This window comes from Schistosoma mansoni, chromosome 3, assembly GCF_000237925.1.
Source record: "Schistosoma mansoni strain Puerto Rico chromosome 3, complete genome".
NCBI lineage: Eukaryota > Metazoa > Platyhelminthes > Trematoda > Strigeidida > Schistosomatidae > Schistosoma > Schistosoma mansoni.
The window spans coordinates 2,356,198-2,372,371 of record NC_031497.1 but is presented as its reverse complement, the minus strand read 5'-3'; the positions used below and the strand labels follow the sequence as shown (position 1 = coordinate 2,372,371).

At 34.4% G+C, this 16,174-nt stretch overlaps 1 protein-coding gene across 1 annotated transcript in view; it reads right to left on the bottom strand.

Moving 5' to 3' along the window:
• Positions 1 to 335: 335 nt before the first annotated feature.
• Smp_166820 (hypothetical protein) overlaps positions 336 to 16,174 on the bottom strand; it is a gene marked incomplete at its 5' end in the record, with an annotated part of 33,319 nt that continues 17,480 nt past the window's right edge. Inside the window, 5 exons of the mRNA XM_018798879.1 lie at positions 336 to 588; positions 3,131 to 3,350; positions 6,829 to 7,031; positions 9,521 to 9,583; positions 14,214 to 14,493. Of these exons, the coding sequence (XP_018650724.1) occupies positions 385 to 588; positions 3,131 to 3,350; positions 6,829 to 7,031; positions 9,521 to 9,583; positions 14,214 to 14,493 (970 nt within the window). The 3' untranslated portion in view covers positions 336 to 384. The remainder of the gene's footprint in view (positions 589 to 3,130; positions 3,351 to 6,828; positions 7,032 to 9,520; positions 9,584 to 14,213; positions 14,494 to 16,174) is intronic.

Below are 16,174 nucleotides of genomic sequence, written 5' to 3'. Positions count from 1 at the left end.
TTCTTACAATTTCGACTCCACTCAGCCTACTGGAACTAAAATCACATATTTATTTTCGGTATATACAATTCTTTCCTGTCAGCGAATGTTAAGTTTTGATCCGAATTTTAAAGTTAGTAACAAGCTGTATTCGGTGTAATCTCTACATAATATGTAACAAAAACAACAGTATCGGCAGCATGAGGGTTAAAGAGAATATCAACAAGCGTAAGTGCTCGAGCGTACCATTTTCTATCTTACAGTCCAAACATGTGTTTAACAATAAGTCGGGTTTTCTTACAAGCAACTTGAAAAACGTGGAAAAATTGGAGAGAGAAGTTTATTTGATAACAGAGATTTATATTTATTTACAAAGAGAATTAAACCATACATATATTGTGTTATTTAATGCCGTGGATTGCGGTTAGTCGTCTTTCGCGTTGAAACTGAAGTGACACGACCAGTGTCACAAACAGATTGAGAAGTAATAGGATCTGGTTGCACAGGTCGATCGAGTCCATTAGCAGTAATCAAAGAATTCCCCAATTCAGCCGATGGATTCACTGTGAGGTCGTTAATAAGTCTTGTAATTTGGGTGAATTTATTTATCTTAATTGAAAAACAAAATTGATAAGATGATTAAATGAAAAAAGAAGTGGTTGAAAGAAATACAAGAGAAAGATATGCTTTGTAAAGTACGACCATATATTGTAGCAAAGTCCCGGAATTTTTAATACTTATTAGAAAATATAATATCATTAGTACACCTAACCAAACTGACTTTCTAGATTTGTGGTTTTGGAAATGTGAATACGATACGTAATAAATCGAGATAAGCAGGAAAGTTCACATTTCACCTCTTGTTTAGTGTACTACACAAGTGTAAACATACTTAGAATCAATGCTTTCATTTAGGACTTCACTATGACTTTTTACTATTGCTATAACTAGGATAGTATTGTACAAACCTGAGCCTTTGGAACCATTTTAGTGGAAATTATTATTCATATTTTCATTATGTAATCACCGAGCACTCAAATTATTGTACTTTTACAATCCCTTAGTTGAAAGTTTTTAATTGACGCATAAACTATTTTTGTACGTTACACGATCCTCAAAATACTGTTGATTGCTTAACAAATTATCATTTAGTTCGCATTTAATTATGGCATAGTTATATCCGGGCTATAATTTCCTATCTATTTTGATGTGTGGGTGGATTGAGTCATATGACTGAATTGTGTGAGAAGTCGTCAACCTGCTGTGTTGTATTCTATTCTGGCTATCCGACAAGCAAGTGTGGGAGAAATCCTTCTAAGACAAATAGTGGCTAAATATTGATATCAATTGTAATCTTACAATCATCGTGTCACTGGTCTGATGTCAGCAATCTAGGCGGAGTGATCAATACTCAGACTAGATGATACAGCTGCTCGTATAATTGCGGCGCGGCCGCAAGAGGCTCAATATAGTACAAGAAACTTGTTTCTTCTTTAGGCGCACTGAGTTCTAGAATTATTCATTCGACATGTTTAACATTTCCGTACATTTTCATTTTCACTCTTCCATAATTGCTGCTTAAGAAATATAACATGTTTTGATTACGTTAACCTTGAAATGGCCAGTTATTGTTCGCTCATTTATTTATTTGGTTAAATATTTCTCTCTGCTTTCGTAGTTACAATGGACTTCCATATCACGTTGTTTTGTAGTAAATTACCAATCATCTGTAATAATGGTGTATTTTGAATTCTGTGTGCTATACACATAACAATGTTTTTTTCGTATTTCATGCCTGAATTATTGTTACAAAAAACATTGATATTTACAGTTTCATATCAACCTAACATCCTTTCAAATTCCACAGAACTTATCAAACAAACTGTGATTATTAGATAAATATTACTGAAACCATTGTGTATGTTAAGAAACACTAAATGGTGTCTTCAAAAGTCTTATTTACCCACAAATCATTGGTGGATTATGATAACAAACAGTTGTTTAAACTAGTGTAGAGCTGACAGTTTAAATGTGAGTAACTATTTTTATTTATTTATTTACTTAAACACATAAATACTGGTACAAGACAGCACCAGATACATATGCACCACACAAATCTCATTTGATTTGTGTGAGGGCTGTGATACTGCCCAGGTGCCCAAACTGAAGCAAGTGGTATTCTTAGGAGGCCACACCCGGAGCCTTTGACCTAAAGATCTGATCCACAAACCAGTGGAGCATCGTGAGGAGATGCAGTCCCATGATAGCCGGTGACCAACGATTGGTTCATTCGCCATTTGTTCCTTCAGGATACTGGAGCCCATGTGCACCATTGGTTTGGAATCAGGGTTTTCCAACTCCCCTAGGTGAACGCACCGTGCCCACCAACCCGGTTAAAGCGCCGGAAGTTCGCTTTTCGTCCTCTCACTTTCGTGAACAACACCCCCGCCACGAGAAGGCAGTGATTAGGACTTCCCTGGCAGAGTCTATATACGCGTAGCCATGTGAAAGCATTTCGAGAGGGAGAGCGGACTTTCCTCACTCTCGGCTGTACCCGTGGATTGTTTGAAAAGACTCGAACCAAATCATATTTTAACAAGAACCAAACAAGTTTATCTAAAAGTTAGGTGTATATTTTTGATGAGGAGTAGTAATAAATACGGAACTTAAGGTTAAGAAGAGTTTTCCCCTAATTCATAGATCTATTTGCAATAAAGTGTAATAGTTGATTATCGCGATAATATGAAATTTCACTAAGATTGGAACGAATAGTTTTACAAAACATAAGAAACCAGGCATAAAGAAGACATAGAATATAAAATTATACTTGTAAAATTCTTAGCGATTGAAACTGTATGGATTCACTGTTAATTGAGAGGAAGTATGTATTATTGTAAGATTGCTGTTACTTGATATCACACATTACCAATGCCATATGAACATTCGATGAGTTGCACGATGTCTTATATATAATTGTTTTACCAGAGAAAGATGAGGTGATCACAATGTGTAAAGTGACTTACTTAAAGACATCATGCAGTGCTTTAGAGAAAGTAATTGTTAAGTTTAGATCATTTGTGAGACATCAAAACGATTATTGACAGGAAAAAAGACACAAGTATATAGCATTATTCGTAAAAAAAAGACGTACTTGTGCAGTTTGAGCTTGGATTTGATTCTGAGCCTGATTCAACTGGTTTCGATAATCATCAATTGTCAAATCCATAGATCTAATTTGTTCACGAGCAGCTTTTAATTTATTTTGAAGAGTTTCAACTTTTAATTCAGATTCTGTAGAGAAAAAAAGGATTTGCATCCGAAAGAAATAGACGCGAAGATTAGATATTGACAAGTTACTTCGGCTTATCTGACTGCTATTCATAATGCTACAGTAAGAAACATTGACTTATAAACATCGTATTTATACAACGTTAATTTTGAAATAAGTTATTTAGAGGATTAATTAAACGATAGCACTATGAATTTGTATTAATAGCTTGGTTATTTAGACAAGAATGACACAGCTATTCCAAAGTTTGTGACGTGCAGAAATGGATCAAATGACCTACAGATACATGCGACAACGTTCTCTCCCATACAAGCAAAACATTTCATTGTTTTTGTTACGTCTTGCCGGTTGTGAACGCTATATTTGCTTCCCTAAGCTAGTTCCGTATCCCCGAGCTAGAACTATACAGCAACTTGAAGACCAGAGAAAAGGCACAAAGTATGGGGGAAGCGCTTTTCTACAGGATTCATTTATGTACAGAAAATACAGGGATTTTATAGTAATTAAGAGACTTTGAGTTTACATAGTAGCAGTGTGTTAATCAGCCAATCAGGATCTCGTTATTTTAGTAACATAACTTCACACAACTTCTAAATAATCGCTGATTGGTTGGGGCTCTTTATGAGCCTCTGGAGGCTCTGATAGAGTTTACTGTAAGCCGACTTAACAGTTTTTCGAGTTGGAGTCGTGTTAAGAGATACACGCTTTCTGGTTAATACTTATTGAATGATTACTTTTTCCAATTATCTTGAGATTATTCTTCTGTTTTTTTTCATTACCTTGCTATTAAAAATTATTTGGATACCCATTTATAAATATAGTGTCAGTAGGGAAAATTCGTTTACACTATGAGGGTTATTTTAATTTATTAAATAAGAAAGAAATCGGTGTAAATTTTGATATATACAAATGATTACGTTGCTCAATACAATAGTTTGAGAGTATTTAATGATAACCAGTAGAGAATAGATACACAAAGCTGTAGTATATACGTGTGTTATATGTGAGTTTAATATTAACTCAGTATATAAGAAAACCAATTATTTCGAGTGGGGAATAATCTTAACATCCTTTATTTCATAGAATGAAGTGATGGTGGACACGGATTGTTCACCTAGGGGAGTTGGAAAAACCTGATTTCAAACCAATGGTGTACATGGGCTCCAGTATCCGGAGGAAACAAATGGCGAATGAGCCAATCGCTGGTCACCGGCTACCATGAGATTGCATCTTCAGACGTTGCTCCACTGGCTTGTGGGTCAGACATTTAGGTCGAAGGCTACGGGTGTGGCCCCCTAGGAAAACCACCTGCCTCAGTCTGGGCACTCGTGTACTATCACAACTCACATACAAATCAAATGACTTATGTGGCGCATATGTATTCGGTGCCCCTTTGTACCAATATTTATTTTCTCAAATAAATAATAATAATAAATATATAGAATGAAATGATCTATTAGGACAGGAAAGGAAAATTGAAAAAGCAAACGCCATGATATACATACAAAAGCTGAAAATTGTAAATCTGTTAAAAAATTCTTTCAATGACATGTCAAAAAACAGATTGTTCTCATATATTTTTTATCGACAAATGATAAATAAATGAAGAATTTGATTATTGTTATACACAATTTGACAATATAAGATACTAATTTAAATGTAACAATTGGCATTACCTTCATAAGATTTGTGTTTAATTTCTAATTGTTCACTGAGTTGAGCAATTTTCTCATTAAATCTAGAAATTTTGTAATAATTAAAATACTATTCTGTTTATAGATTTAACAAAAACAAAACGCGGAGACTGTTTTGTGGAGATTTAGTATTCTCATAGTTGAAAGCGTGAGTCAATTGAAGCCAGACCACCATGGGAAACCTGGAAGCACTGGGTTCGAGGAAGGCGGGTGCGGGATCGTGGATGTTTTCTTTTGAGGAGTCCCATAGTAGGACTAACGTTCTTCCAGAGCGTCCAGGTTTTCCATGGTGGTCTAGCTTTAATTGACATACGCTTTCAACTATGAAAAACAAAACTGTTAAACGGTTAACAAAAATAAGTGAATAAAGGTTGTTTTTTTATAACACTAAGAAACTGGATAGAACCAGAATTGTCTCAAAGGAAGAAAAAACGTATACACCAGATAACGGTATACCATCTTGTAGTCAACGTGGTTATTAACTGATGAGAATTCATGAGCATATCAAATGGAAATTACATGTTTTACAATGTCAAGCTTATAGCAATGATGTAACTTTGAATTTTGCAGTCAACTCTGTTGTATTCACAGGCCTAAAGGTTATATTCGATAATAGAGAACTATTACAAGTTCCCATGAGATGAAGTGAGAACATAAAAGTCTGATAAAATAAAAATGTCTTAATTAGCCAAAACATATCATCATGAGATCGAAATACGTTCATCTATAAAATGATTTTCACACATATATGGAAAAACACAGAATTAATATAAAAGCATACATACTAAATTTAGTTCACTTTAATTAAGATAGAGAATATAAATGCTACACTGAAAGTTTACTCCTGTCATATTAAACGACGTTTCTACGGAATTATCAAAGATAATAACTACTTTTTATCCCTTTATATCCGAATGGATTAATTATTCTGTAGATATAGTTATTAGTATATGGACGAAACTTAGGACTTCAGTAGTATATAAGTTTTATTTTACAAGGATGATTTTCACTAAGGGTTTTATTTTGAGCCCTAGCCTTCAATTTTTCGCTTTTCTTATTCGGGTAGTTGAAATGAGCCAGCTATGTTTTCATAGAAGATATACATGGACGGTCAGTTTTAGATGACTGAAATGAAATCGCTAGTGGAAATCATGCATTTACATTTAGGATTCACTAGCCAAATAAACAGGAAATTTCTCGAAAATTCTGGATATTGCACTTTTATTTAACACTGATAAGGATGGGTTAACATTATCTACTAAGCTATTAAGTTTATTGATAATGGATGGTTGTAGATCTGATGTGCTGATTAAAACATCAAACTTGTGGCATTTCTGCTTACTGATCGTCTATTCGTGATGAACTAAACACGGTAGGTTTATCTATGGATACGATTGTAATAAAACACATGGAATTGAGAAAATTCTGAGCGAAAATTGTTGGGAAGTTGGGGACGCTTAAATAAGAACTGAATCATATTTCTACGAGAGTGATATCACACAGAAAAGGATGAATGATAGAAGAAGGTTTAACTGAAGAGTCTAACCTTTAAGGCCTTTCAAAGTTGTTTCGGATTATGGAAATGATGACTAACAAATGTATAATCATAAACGGGGAGTGTTTTGCAAGGAACAAGATTTTTTCGACAATCTAAAAGAAAGTTTTCATGACTTTAGAACATGTACTTAATGGGAAAACTATATGATCACCAATGTAGCCAAAGAAAAAAGACTACTACGTTGTGACAGACTTCTCATTGTATGTCAATGATTATCTTACTTAATCAAATGTCGATCACAACCGTAGCTATCGAAAAATATTTTTTAGCAATAGAAAATAACTTTATATTTTATAAAGAATAATTACTTCTCAAGTTGTTCTGCTCCACAAGTAATTTGTTTTTTATAATGATGTATATTAGCGATTGATTCCATTTGCAGCATTCGTAATTTACTAGACTCATATTCAGATAGTTCAAGACGTTCCCGATAATAATCGCATAGTTTATGCGCACTCAATGCGGCTTCAGCATTGATTCTGGCATTTTTTTCTTGAACTTTTTCACGAGACTAAAAATATTTTTAGAAAAATATATACTTGAAAGAAAACAAATATACTTCAATAAGGTAACAACAGTATAGACTATTGGAAACAATGTTATTAATATTGAATAAATGCTTCCTATATTTTTCCGCTCGACCACATAGCTTAATTATTGTTTGTGTGTGCTTCGGTTGTGTAAATTTATCATTTTTATTATGGATATGTCGCCATAACACCCATACCACTGAACGGCCGAAGCTTCAGTAACTACTGTGATTTTTGCAGCCAATGTTACTGGTGCTTTCAGTTCGCGGCAATTATTATAATATGCCTTGTTCTCAATCTGGATCGAGAGATGAAGTTTCCTATTCTAGCAAACGTCTTCCTTCAATACATATTACATCGAAAGACAACATCACGGTAGTCTGCACAACGTCTACAAGTCACTTAATTTCCACGGTCACAAATAAAGGAACTTTTTAGTAGTCTCATTTATTGTAGCCGCTTAATTGTCAAGTCTTCTCTAAAATTCTCTGTAAACCTATCGTACGTGAGCACCAGGTACTGAAATTGGCGCTGTGACCTTGAAATCCCTCAAACGCTTCTGATGAAAAAGGTTTATTGATAAGTAATTAATACGACAAGCAGAGTAATGAAATTAAAGTTAAATACTTTAGGCTTTTTGGTTGGAGAAATAGGGAACAATTTCTTTCACTTCAAATTCAGATTGATGATGATATATAGGCAGGTTTTTTTAAACAATGTAACGTAAATACTAGGTAACTAGCTTTGAGTTTAATATATTTTTATGTGTGCTAGGTGATATTACTCGGTTGAAGGAACTGGGGTAGGTGAGAGACGGAGTTGGAATCTGTTACCAAATGATTGGAAGAAAAATGCGTTAGATATTAAGTCACTAAGTCAGCATAATTCAAGCAGATTATTGATTATCTTGTTGAACATATATTCACACTTTATAAAATCATTTTTCTAGATCCTATCTTAATTTTAAATAAATTCCCATCATACAGGAAGTCATTTGAGAACTGAATAGCTTGGTAATAACGTCTCTGATTCAGAAGATAAGTGATACGGGGTCGAATCCCCCAAGAAGTATCAGTTTCTTTGCGATTATAGGTACACCTTGCTGACGAGCGTCAAGGAGCACGAAACCTAAGGTACAGGGATTTCTGCGAAATACCTCCAACCACCATCCTACCTTTTAATATAGTAAATGAAATGTGCAATTACTAAGGCTAGTGGTTACATTGCAATTTGATAGATAGGATTAGATCAGCATCGAGAAACATTTAACATACACGACATCGGTCACTACTCAGTGATCAGTCATTTGTAAGTTACGATTTCAATTTGATTGAAGACTTATACAAAAAGACTCATTGGAATCCTGAACCGATCAATGTTAGACCACCATTGAAACCTGGAAGCACTAGATGGCTATTTCGTCATAGCATGAAACTCCTCAGCAGTGCACATACACGACTCTGCATGCGGTAACCCAATTCAGTACTTTTGCTCTTAAGTGAGAGCATTTAACACTTGGTCGACTGAGCCGGAACCCAACGGTGTTAATGTTCAACTTTTATCCATTCACGATATCAAACAACCATGTTCCAACGGCCGTTCAGTGCTTCCAGGCTTTCACAAGTGGTCTAACACTGATCGTTCCATGAAATCAATGGAACTTAACAATCTCCACAACCCTAATACCGATAAATATAGAAAAAGAGTTATTTCTGTTGCGTAATTCTTTCTGATTATCATGCTAATTAGTTACTTTATTATGGTTCTACGACTAAGTGAGAGACTATAGCAACTCTCCTACAATCATTTTTTTAGTGGTTAACTTTTGTCAAGTCATTTTATTAACTTATTTAACAGATACTGTTATTCTAACAGTAACAATTCGTCTATATCTTTGCATTATTATGATCACTATCATGTTTGTATAAACATGTATGCTTGATCACATGTGACAGCCTGCGCACATATCTCTCCCTAGCTTAAATGTTGATCGCTTGAATATTGCTCGATGAATCATTCTCTTCCTCATGTATATGTGTGCTCGAATCCTATATTAATAGCTTTTGCTTTGCTGTGCCCTTACCGATCTGACTATAAATTCGCATCTGTATTCGCTGGCTAGCACATATTAGCTTCTCTGCTCCAGATTCACTCAATGTGATTGTAACTTTGTTATCTGTGCTATCCGCTAGTAAACTGTAGTCCCCGCTTCTTATTGCCTTTTGAATCTAAACACAGTTATCAAGGTGATTGATTAACGAAGCTAAGCCATTACAAGACAATGTGTTCTAGAGAGCAATTGTATTTGTTCCTCAATACAATCAATTCATTACTGTGTAAATTTGTTCAGGAAGTTCGTCAAAAACTAGTTTAAAGAAAAATTTATTTCAAATGAAAATCTTTCAAAAAAAATGCACACAATGAGTTCAATCCTATGATAAGTTATGTAATTTGAATTGATAAAACTTACTTGTAATAGACGAATTTTGTATTCATACATGGATAATGTTAATTTAATATCATCATCTGTAGTCTAATAGAAAGAATAACAAAAATATAAACAGTGATTTACAGTGAACAAAAAATATCGTAGTAATAAAAGGCACAACAACGGCTAATTTAACCAATTTCTATAGATGTTAGTAAATATCTCAAAAGAAGACCATAAAATATGGGATAGTGAGTCGATGGCACTCGATCAGCACTAAGAAGAACTTGACACGCATGAGATTGATCACCACCCAGTGGTCAATCAATTGTGATTACATCTCAGTCCTACAGGAGGTCGGTCGCGGCCCGAATAGCCCAGTAGTAACGTCTCTGACTGTGAAGCTGAGGGACACGGGATCGAATCAGTCAGGGAGCACCAGTTCCCCCAAGATTACAGGAACACCTTGCTGACGAGTGCCAAGTAGCACGAAACCCGGGTCCAGGGTTTCCTGTTGACCACCTCCAACCACCATCTTATCTTAACAGTGCACGGAGTGTCGAGCCACCTAGACTAGTGGCCGCATTGCAACTTGATCGATAGCATTCGATCAGCAATAAGAAGGACTTGATACGGATGACATTGATCACCACCCACTGGTCAATCAATTGTAATAGTGAGTCAATGTTTGAAGCGATTACATTTTGGTCAATAAATTGAGGTCAAATTTATTCCATTTATCTTGGTCTACATAATAATGCCCCCAAATGCCCTGGTACGGCCGAGAGTGGGGAGAGTCCGCTCTCCCTCTCGAAATGCTCTCACATGGCCAGCGAATATATAGCCTCTGCCAAGGAAGTCCTATTCACTGCCTTCTCGTACCACGGGTGTTGTTTACGAAATTGAGAGGACGAAAAGCGAATGTCCGGCGCTTTAACCGGGTTGGTGGACAAGGCGAGTCCACCTAGGGGCGCATATGTATCTGGTGCTTCCTTGTACCAATATTTATGTGTTTAAATAAATAAATAAAAAATAATAAAGCTTTACAAATATTCTACATAAACAACTATTGCGTCCCACTAGTTCAGTTTTACCGTGTCATTAATCAGTGTCTCCAGAAGCACTAATTGCCTCCACTAACTCTCAGGAGGACCAAAGGAAGTACCACTAGTTAACACACAAATAGTGTGGCTCGAAATCACGTACAGAAAAGTGTGTTTTGTTAAATGAATTTGTTTTAATTTATATGAAAATATGAAGTTGAGATTTAACGCAATGCAAGACTGCTTAACTGAACTATTATACCCCCAACAATAATAACCCTTGATTCATCCCCTAAATTATTCAGAAAAAAAATCACAACTTTACTCTCAGCTCCAACCGACAATCATACATTGGAAAATGTACGGGCACTTACAAACATTTTTAAAATGTGCAAAGCATTCAGCGATTCTCATCACATGTTTAGGAGAGCCAGATTTAAAAGGTATGTGGACATTATAAAAACCAACGATGGTGACTATTAAGAACCTGTTTCTAGTTTAATTCTAAACAAATTTATAGGAAAAATTGCATTTCTAAAAGGAATTACATTAGGTAATTTATTCAGACCTGTCAAAATTTTTTAGTAGAAACGTTACTAAGCATTTTCATCGTTATATCGACAATGCTTACAGCGACATGAGTAAGAATTAGTGGAACTCAACATATTACTTGTAATGTTTTTCAATATTAACAAATGTAAATGATAGCAATATATATATTCAATGAGCAGTTTACTATATTGTTGTATCCCCTGGCGAATTATGAATCATAAATCTGAGGTCCATTTATGGACAAATGTAATACGCCTATTCCTATTGGATAGTTGTTAAATAAATGACCTAATCGTTTCTGTGTTCCTCTTATCATAACCTTTATTTTGACCTTGGAACTATTATTATTGATTACTTTCCCCCTAGCTACAGCCACATTGGCCAATTACTGTACAAATGTTATTTTTCTATTTTTGATATGTGTGGTCTGTTTGGTTAGTATATATAACCCAGTATGCTTGTAAATAATGATTCATATTGCTGAGGCTGTTATTTGTGTTCTGGACTTAACGGCTGGGCTAGGCAGATAGGAAGGACCGAATAGCACCCAAGACTGCTCGTACGTATTTTCGGTATCATTGCACGTTCATATATATTAAGAGGCCAGAAATCTATACGTTATAACAATTGGCGACGGGGATTCTGGAAAAAAAATACAGCAGCCGCTGACGTCATTTTGGAATTAAATAATCCATAATAATTGCCGGTGTTTTTTTTGGATTTATTATTATTATTTGCATTAAAAAAATGGCTTTAACTTCCGATCAATTTCAGTTGCTAATCCAGCGACAAGAGCAGCGCTTTAGAAAGAGTCAATTGGATTTCATTGACAAGTTACACGCGAAGCTGCTGAATCACCCATGCTTCGGGGGTGCAACGGAAGTTGACGCATTAATTTCAAAATTGCGTACAGAGCTGGAAAACGATTACAGAACTAATGAATATGCCGGCGAAAGCCTCAATGAATCCGTACAAAGCAATAATTTAAGCGCAGCAGTTATACATGATCAGCCCAGTAACCCAGTACTACCTGTTTCAGAGACTTGCCCTGTACACGGTCCAAGTCTTATTAACCCTGAAACAAAACGTGCGAGCAATGAATCGTCCAGTTCACAGAGAGACAATATCTTATTAAGCGCCATTAAAATTGCTGCAGTACCCGCCCATGAAGAAACGGAAAACAAATCGAGCAGTGTATTGAATACAGAGGCGCCAAATGAAATTAATCATGATACGAAAAATGTTTCTAATGAATCTAATGATCAAAATTCTGTAATTGTTCTACCAGATTTAGATTATTTTGATGATTCATATGTTTCTGTTGAATTCTCTTATAAAAATGAGAGAAAAATGTCAGATGTATTAAATGATAATCAAGAATCCAATACAACTCTCATAGATACTGATTATCCTAATGATTCATTATCTACTAATGAGGTTCCGAGGAAATTCAAGGAAACTATATCAGAAGAATCAAATGTTGGTGACCTCGAATCAAATGTCGTTGATCCTCATGATCTCTTCAGTTCTAATGCATTCCCTGTTAAATGTGACAAACATATCGCATTAATAGTAACTTGGCTGTATGAGGATCCAACAGTCTTTCGTGGGGGAGGGTGAATTCGAGAAAATTAAAAATCCGGATATCAACTCCGGATTTCTCAAAAAGGGGAGGTGTTGTATCCCCTGGCGAATTATGAATCATAAATCTGAGGTCCATTTATGGACAAATGTAATACGCCTATTCCTATTGGATAGTTGTTAAATAAATGACCTAATCGTTTCTGTGTTCCTCTTATCATAACCTTTATTTTGACCTTGGAACTATTATTATTGATTACTTTCCCCCTAGCTACAGCCACATTGGCCAATTACTGTACAAATGTTATTTTTCTATTTTTGATATGTGTGGTCTGTTTGGTTAGTATATATAACCCAGTATGCTTGTAAATAATGATTCATATTGCTGAGGCTGTTATTTGTGTTCTGGACTTAACGGCTGGGCTAGGCAGATAGGAAGGACCGAATAGCACCCAAGACTGCTCGTACGTATTTTCGGTATCATTGCACGTTCATATACAATAACGAGTTGTAATACGTCATAACATATATTCAGTGAAAATAAACATTATTTTCAGCAATATGTAGGAACAGACTCAAAGGGTTAAGCAAAATTAACAGGTTTATAATTTATCATTCAAAATGGGAGAACGTTAGGTAGTTAAACTATCTCTGTTACTGATTATTATGTAATTAAGAGAGTACAGTGAGAAAACGTCATATATTTTGTATATTTAAATAAATTATAATATCTTTAAGAGTTATTGTCTAATTAAAAATATCACACCTGAACTGGTGTTGGTGATAGGGAGTAATCAAATACAAATTAAAAAAACTTCTAGTGGCCCTAAATCTGAATCTAGTTGGATCGTATGAATGATTGCTGTCGAAATATACACGTCACCAATCCTTGTATATAATCAATGACTTGAATCGCGTTAATGAATAATGGAATTAAAATAAGTCCATTTGTAAATCAAATGATAATGCATATGAACCCCAACCTCAGTATGCTTTGTTAAGAAACAGCTGATGGATAATACCATATATTGGGTGATCATGATGCTAACATATTTATTTAAGCCTTCTGCATATTTTCTTCGCTTTATTCCTCTGATTGTCCAGATCAATGAGTGTACAAAATATACGTATTCGAAATCTATTCTCGTATTTGGCTTATTTAATTCCGTTATTCACTAACGCGGATTAAGTCGATAATTATATACGAGGATAGGCAATATGAATATTTCAGTAACAATCATTTATACGATCAACCTGGAGTCAGATCGAGGGCGACTAAACGCTTTACAATCATGAATGAAACCATTTCAGATCATTTTAACGATAGAGTCAACCTTGAGTAAACCAATAAGCCTTGTGGAAAGAGACAATGCCTCGACAGAGGACAATAAAATTATCTAAAATAAATCGATTAAAAGAGAATTAGATGGATTCAAAATAATGTTTGTATCAGTTTTTGTCTATAGTTGGAACCAAAATTCACCATACATGTGCTTTAACCCAAATAAACAGTAAAGAATAATACTATAAGAATAAATGTATTAAAGGACCATACTTACATGATTATTATCAATTAACTTTTGATTAGCCAAAAACTTATCGATATCCTTTTCCAATAATTCCACTTCAGATGAATCAGAACGGTATGATTTCATATCATATGATCGATTAATAGGTTTCACTTTGTTTGTATCATTAGTCAAAGAACGAAACCATTTATTTAAAAATAGTGTTTTGTTTTTATTTGGTTGATGATATTGTTCATCTGATAGAAATTTGAGTAATTTATTACCACAATATCCAAAAGGATTTATCAACTGATTAAATAGAAATACAAACCTGAATACAAATTTTAAAAAAGAACATAGAACGACCATTTCATATGGTGCCCATTTATGCAATATAAAGTGAATATCAATTAATAGTGTTAAAAAGTAGAATTCCTGATGGTGAGACTATAATTTGTGGACAACGTTTGAGCGACGCCAAAGTGACTTTGAGAAAATTCACCTGCTTATTAGGGTTTAATAAAGGTTATAAATTAACGTGAGAAATCAGAATCGGGATTTGCAGTTAGAGCTTGAAATTAGAGTAGGGGTTTTCATCACAAACTGAAATCAACTATAATACCGAAATGCTATTTGGTCAAATGGAAGAATGAATTTTGTGCCGAAATGCAACATGTACTATTTTAAATCTGATTGGTTCGTTCATAAATTATAGTCTCACCAAAACTGACTATTGCATACTGTGTTAAAATTGGAACGTACTGATTGGTCTATTTTCAACCAATCAGAGGTAGTACCTACAATAAAGTGCTAAACACTTATGTAAACTTTACGAAAACTCTAATGCTTTCTACTACATAGTTACATATTGTTTGAATTTATTGGAATATATTTATAAGTAACAATACAACGGTTTGGTTTAATAAGTTCATGTTAATTGAGCATTAGAGAGAGTTATTTATTTATTTAAACACACAAATATTGGTACAAGGGGGCACCAGATACATATGCGCCACACAAATCTCATTTGATTTGTATGAGGGCTGTAATACTGCCCGGGTGCCCAAACCGAAGCAGGTGGTTTTCTTAAGGGGCCGGCGACCATACCACGTTGAAAGCACCGGTTCTCGTCAGATAGAGAGTTGATAATAAAACAATATGTTTATGACATCATAATGAACAGACATTTGAATTTTTAAGCGAATAAATAAAGTTATTTACATTACAGAAGTGCTTAACATTATATGACAAAAATTGGGAAATTTGAATTCTTTATTTATTGAGAATATCATAAATATATCATCATTTGGAATATGTAAATATACATTGTTGGTTCTGATTTGGAAAGATTTGAATGAAGTAGTATTCAAGGGGAACTAGATAATAGAAAAACTTAACACATGTATACGTAAGCATAAACATTATAATTTACTAAAAATGTTATTATTATACAATCTGAAGTATCCCTACTACGTATTAATCCTGACTTAAACAACATTAGACATATAGGTTATAATAACAAAACTAATATAAACCATATGATATTATTGTAATTAATCTAGTGTACATTTTCTTACGCTAGTAGTGAATCGAAGGTATACATAGAGGAATACTGAAACTACAGTAAGGTCAAGTAAATCAGCTTATTCAATGAAGTTGTGGATTAGAATGTGAACAGCCGATAGGTTGTGTTAGTTCATGTAGTTTAGAAGTGACCAGACCAAGACAGGATGGATTCATGAAATCAAGGACTCCTGGTTATAGCTATGAAGAGATTTTCAAATATCTTGATCTATTACAATTTACTCCCAAAAGCTATGTATAAATAAATGCAATAATTTACCAGATAAAGAACGGACTAAGTAACCGGGGACATTATGAAACTAGACATGAATCGATTTTGAACATTAATAACATCTATACTTCGTAAGACCGACGTGAAACTAAACAGTAAGTTAGTTTTTTGGAACTTAATTTACCAAAATTAGATCAACATGCCTGCCAAAATGATA